The sequence below is a fragment of the Branchiostoma floridae genome, chromosome 19 (genome assembly GCF_000003815.2).
Source record: "Branchiostoma floridae strain S238N-H82 chromosome 19, Bfl_VNyyK, whole genome shotgun sequence".
Classification (NCBI taxonomy): Eukaryota; Metazoa; Chordata; class Leptocardii; order Amphioxiformes; family Branchiostomatidae; genus Branchiostoma; species Branchiostoma floridae.
In genome coordinates, this window is record NC_049997.1 from 317,988 (window position 1) to 321,877 (window position 3,890).

The window sequence follows — 3,890 nt, forward strand, 5'->3', positions numbered from 1 at the left end:
TCTTCATTCATAGTAGAAGTATAAAAGACCTGTTCTTCCAGATCACTTCATTGTCACTGACGAAAACTGGTGGATTTCAGTTGAAACGTCTGACCGTTTCCAAAACCATATCCAGTTGTTTGAGTAACTACTTTTTGGTTTATCTTATTACTTGGATGTCTAACCTACATCGACGTAATATACCACTTGTACCTTGGTATATTGCAATAACCACAAAAGCACCATGTTAATCTGCAAAATGAAACAAAAAGAATTAACATAATTGTAATATTTACGCTTCAGGTGCCACTCATTCATCTTATCAAATCAAAGTCGGACTTAATCAATTATCATTGTCATTATTATTGAATGGGCCATGTACTATCTTTCAGTAGCAAGGGAGCTTAAGGTGGGTTCAAACGTGCGTATATTTTCAAGTGCGCATGAGGTCCGTATGGAATTTGCATCGTTGCAACACGCGTTGTTGATGATGATGTTGCATAAACGCTATTGGATAGGTTGAGGGACTAACACCCTTCCGACGGTCATGCTGCGGAAAAGCAATGGATCGCTTGTGGGCGCCCTTCTCCCATTAATCATTGTGTGATTCCAGCCAGGCAGGTGACAAGGCACTGCGCAGTGCAGTGATCCGTTTACATTAATCAATTTGCATCTGAGAAGTTGTGATAATTATTTCGACTGATGAGATACCTAGGACATTATTTAGGGCGGCTACGATTAAATTAGAGTATACGTTACGACCATCTGGCGTATGAATTACGTCTTCAGCATAAAAGTATCCATTCTGTAAGAGGTGTGCGTGCAGTGGGCAACATAAATTTTCTTGCTGCAATTTTATAGTGTGTATGCATGGCGCTTTTCGGCTTCATTACTTATACACCCAACTTATAAGTATTGCATACCTAATGCATTCCCGACGAATGTCAAGCGTCATGCGAATTCCTGTGTATAAAACGCGAATACATAGCGTACTCGCGCAGCACCCAAACAGTCTAAGGGTCTAAGAGCAGACAAACTTCGATGTAGGCTAGACATCTAGGTAACAAGATACGCAAAAATGTAGTTACTCAAGCAACCAGATATGGTTTTGGACTAGCAGTCACTAGTTTTCGTCAGTTTGGCAAGAGCAGACAAGTCTAATAGTCCAAGAGCTGTCCAGTCTAAGAGTCACCAGTCTGAGTCCAAGAGATGACCAGCCTAAGAGTCTAAGACCTGACCAGTTAAATGCCCCCCCCCCCCCAGGTTGGAGGTGACTTCTCGGTGTCTGTCCTGAACAACCACATGAAGGACCATGGCCGTGTGGCCGTCTGTGGGAGCATCTCCACATACAACAACCCGGAAGCAAAAGGTTAGTTAAAAGTCTTGAACACTTCGAAATAAAATGTGTTGTCTCCCATGCATCTAATGTGAAATATTATTCGAAAGTTAAGAAGCCAGATTTAAATCTCGTCTTGCTGTCCCTCAGGTCACTATTTCTTTGAAACCATCATCGTCAAGAGGCTGAAGCTGCAGGGATTCTTCGGCGCGGAGTACCATGCGGACTGGCCGGCCGCTACCACACAGGTGGCGAAATGGATCGTGGAGGTCAGATTTTTTTTCCTTTAGAACCCTTTATCATTCACCCTGACTTTGTCCCATTCTTATCTTTTTAGAGACGAGAGATGATCAACAAGTTCTCAGCGTTACTCAGAAATGCGGTACACAATGATATAACAGCGATTTCTTTTATAAATATCCACCAGTAAGGTGGAAACACCAGGTACAGAAACTCTAGGTACAGAAACTACGGGTACAGAAACTCTAGGTTACAGAAACGGTTCAGGTCCAGATGATCACGTCAAGGTCCGGACCTGAACATGGACCTAAATATCTGTGAAAACTTGACAAATGGGCGATACTCGAAACCATGGTCTATTTCGCTACAGAGACTTTTGTTTCTTGGATTATCTGTGTCCAATTAGCGTTTCAAATTCACTCTTCATGTACAGCAACACTGGCTATTCTTTTTAAATGCAGTTTCAACGTACAAGCTCCATAAAAATCAACCCTCATCTCTTCTTTGCTCTTAATCTTTTCTTGGACGTGTACGCCCCAAACACGTAAATTCTTTCTGTTGTTGTTGTTGTTGTTTATGCCCTGAAATTTAATTTGTGGACCTTATTTTTTTCACTGAGGCATCTAACTTGATAATGCATTACTTGTGGTGCCAGCTTCGTCCATCCTGTTATTTGCTCAATGCGTACACCATGAGTGTGTCACAGTAAAATATAATTTCATTGCGACCTTATGACGATACACAATAATTGTAAACATTATTTTAAATCCATTTTCTGGCCCCAGTATGGGTCAGTAGCACTGCGCAAGTTTTTTGGGTCAAATTGTCTGATACACACTCCAAGTCAAACTATGTCCGGCCTATGCTATGCTATGCTTTGTAACCTTTGTAAGCTGACTTGTGAATCTACGCTGAATTTACTGGGTAGTACAACCTTGGACTTTTACTTTGCATATCGTTTGCTCTCTCAAGGAAATTGATTGGGAAAGTTATACTGGAGAAAACAAAACAAAACATACATATACGCCTAACATACATATTTGTAAATAGCATTTTTATTTGATAATTTACATTGATTATCAACTTAAAATAGTGGTATGTTTTATGAAGCCTTACTTTCCTAAACATGAGAATAAGTGTTGAGGAGGTTCGTCAGTCACGTATGAATACAGTTACTCAAAATTTTCTTCAAGCAATGACTGTTAAGGTAAGGTACATACCAATTTTTCATACATACCCGTCTGACAGCACATGTTGATCACGGAGAATAACCTAGTTTCAATCTCGCGAGAGAACACGAGATTAGACCATAAGAATTAGTTCGTTGATGAGCTTTAATCTCAATCTTTGCTTCAACAGGGCAAGGTCAAGCACAAGGAACACGTGACCGATGGATTTGATCAGACACCCCAGGCTCTGATTGGTGTGCTGACTGGCAAGAACACCGGAAAGGCTATTGTCAAAATCTAATAAGTAGCATCCGTCAAAAACTTCATCAGGTTGGCAATTATTCATATAGTAAGGTTTTTAAGGCACAGCCAGGGAGTACTTACTTCCAACGTTTCTATGTCTATCAGACACCATCATCAGGGTAAAATGACTGGAAACTACTTCTTGCTACTACTTGTAGCCAATGTAGGTGGCGCTGCAGCAGCAAGAATGCCGTCCCAAACGTGGCTCAGCTTGTATCACCCTCGTCTCTCTCGCCTTTTTGCTGCTACAGCGCCACCTACATCGGCTATAAGTACCAGCAATAACCAATAAGTAGTTTCCAGTCATTCTACACTGATGATGGTGTTTGACAAACATCGAATGTTGGTAGTAAGTACTCCCTGGTTGTGCTTAAAGAACCTTACTATATGCCTAATAAGTAACACACTATCAGAGACCGATATTCCTTATGCCATGATGATTCAAATTTATGGATGACTTCAGCACGCATCTATGCTCGCCCGTTTCCCAAAAACCTTTTTCAAATATAATATATTTCTGTAACAAGCAGTGTACTTTTATCTACTGCATAATGAGCATAATCATACAGAAAATTTAATGAGAGTATCGTAAACGGACATTAATTAATCGTATCATTCCAATGGTAGTTTCAGCTTCAAAAAAGAAGGTATGTTGGAAAATCATAATAATAGTTTTTTTTTCATACCTCGTGTTTAGTCGTCTAACAATTAAAGGCAAACTTTTTAAACATTTTAAGGATTCTCATCCATATGATCAAATTATCATGTACTTAGAGGAAACGATATGTCAAAGCAGCATGAACTAGATTTTACTTTGGATTTTGGATATATGAGTAAATTGAGTAATGTTTTAAAATCATTTA

The 3,890-nt window shown here is 39.8% G+C and overlaps 1 protein-coding gene across 1 annotated transcript in view; it reads left to right on the forward strand.

The window, feature by feature from the left end:
• LOC118407053 (prostaglandin reductase 1-like) overlaps positions 1–3,855 on the forward strand; it is an 11,586-nt gene extending 7,731 nt beyond the window's left edge. The window contains exons 7-9 of the mRNA XM_035807470.1: positions 1,243–1,348; positions 1,466–1,584; positions 2,915–3,855. Of these exons, the coding sequence (XP_035663363.1) occupies positions 1,243–1,348; positions 1,466–1,584; positions 2,915–3,025 (336 nt within the window). The 3' untranslated portion in view covers positions 3,026–3,855. The remainder of the gene's footprint in view (positions 1–1,242; positions 1,349–1,465; positions 1,585–2,914) is intronic.
• The last annotated feature ends 35 nt before the right edge of the window (positions 3,856–3,890 follow it).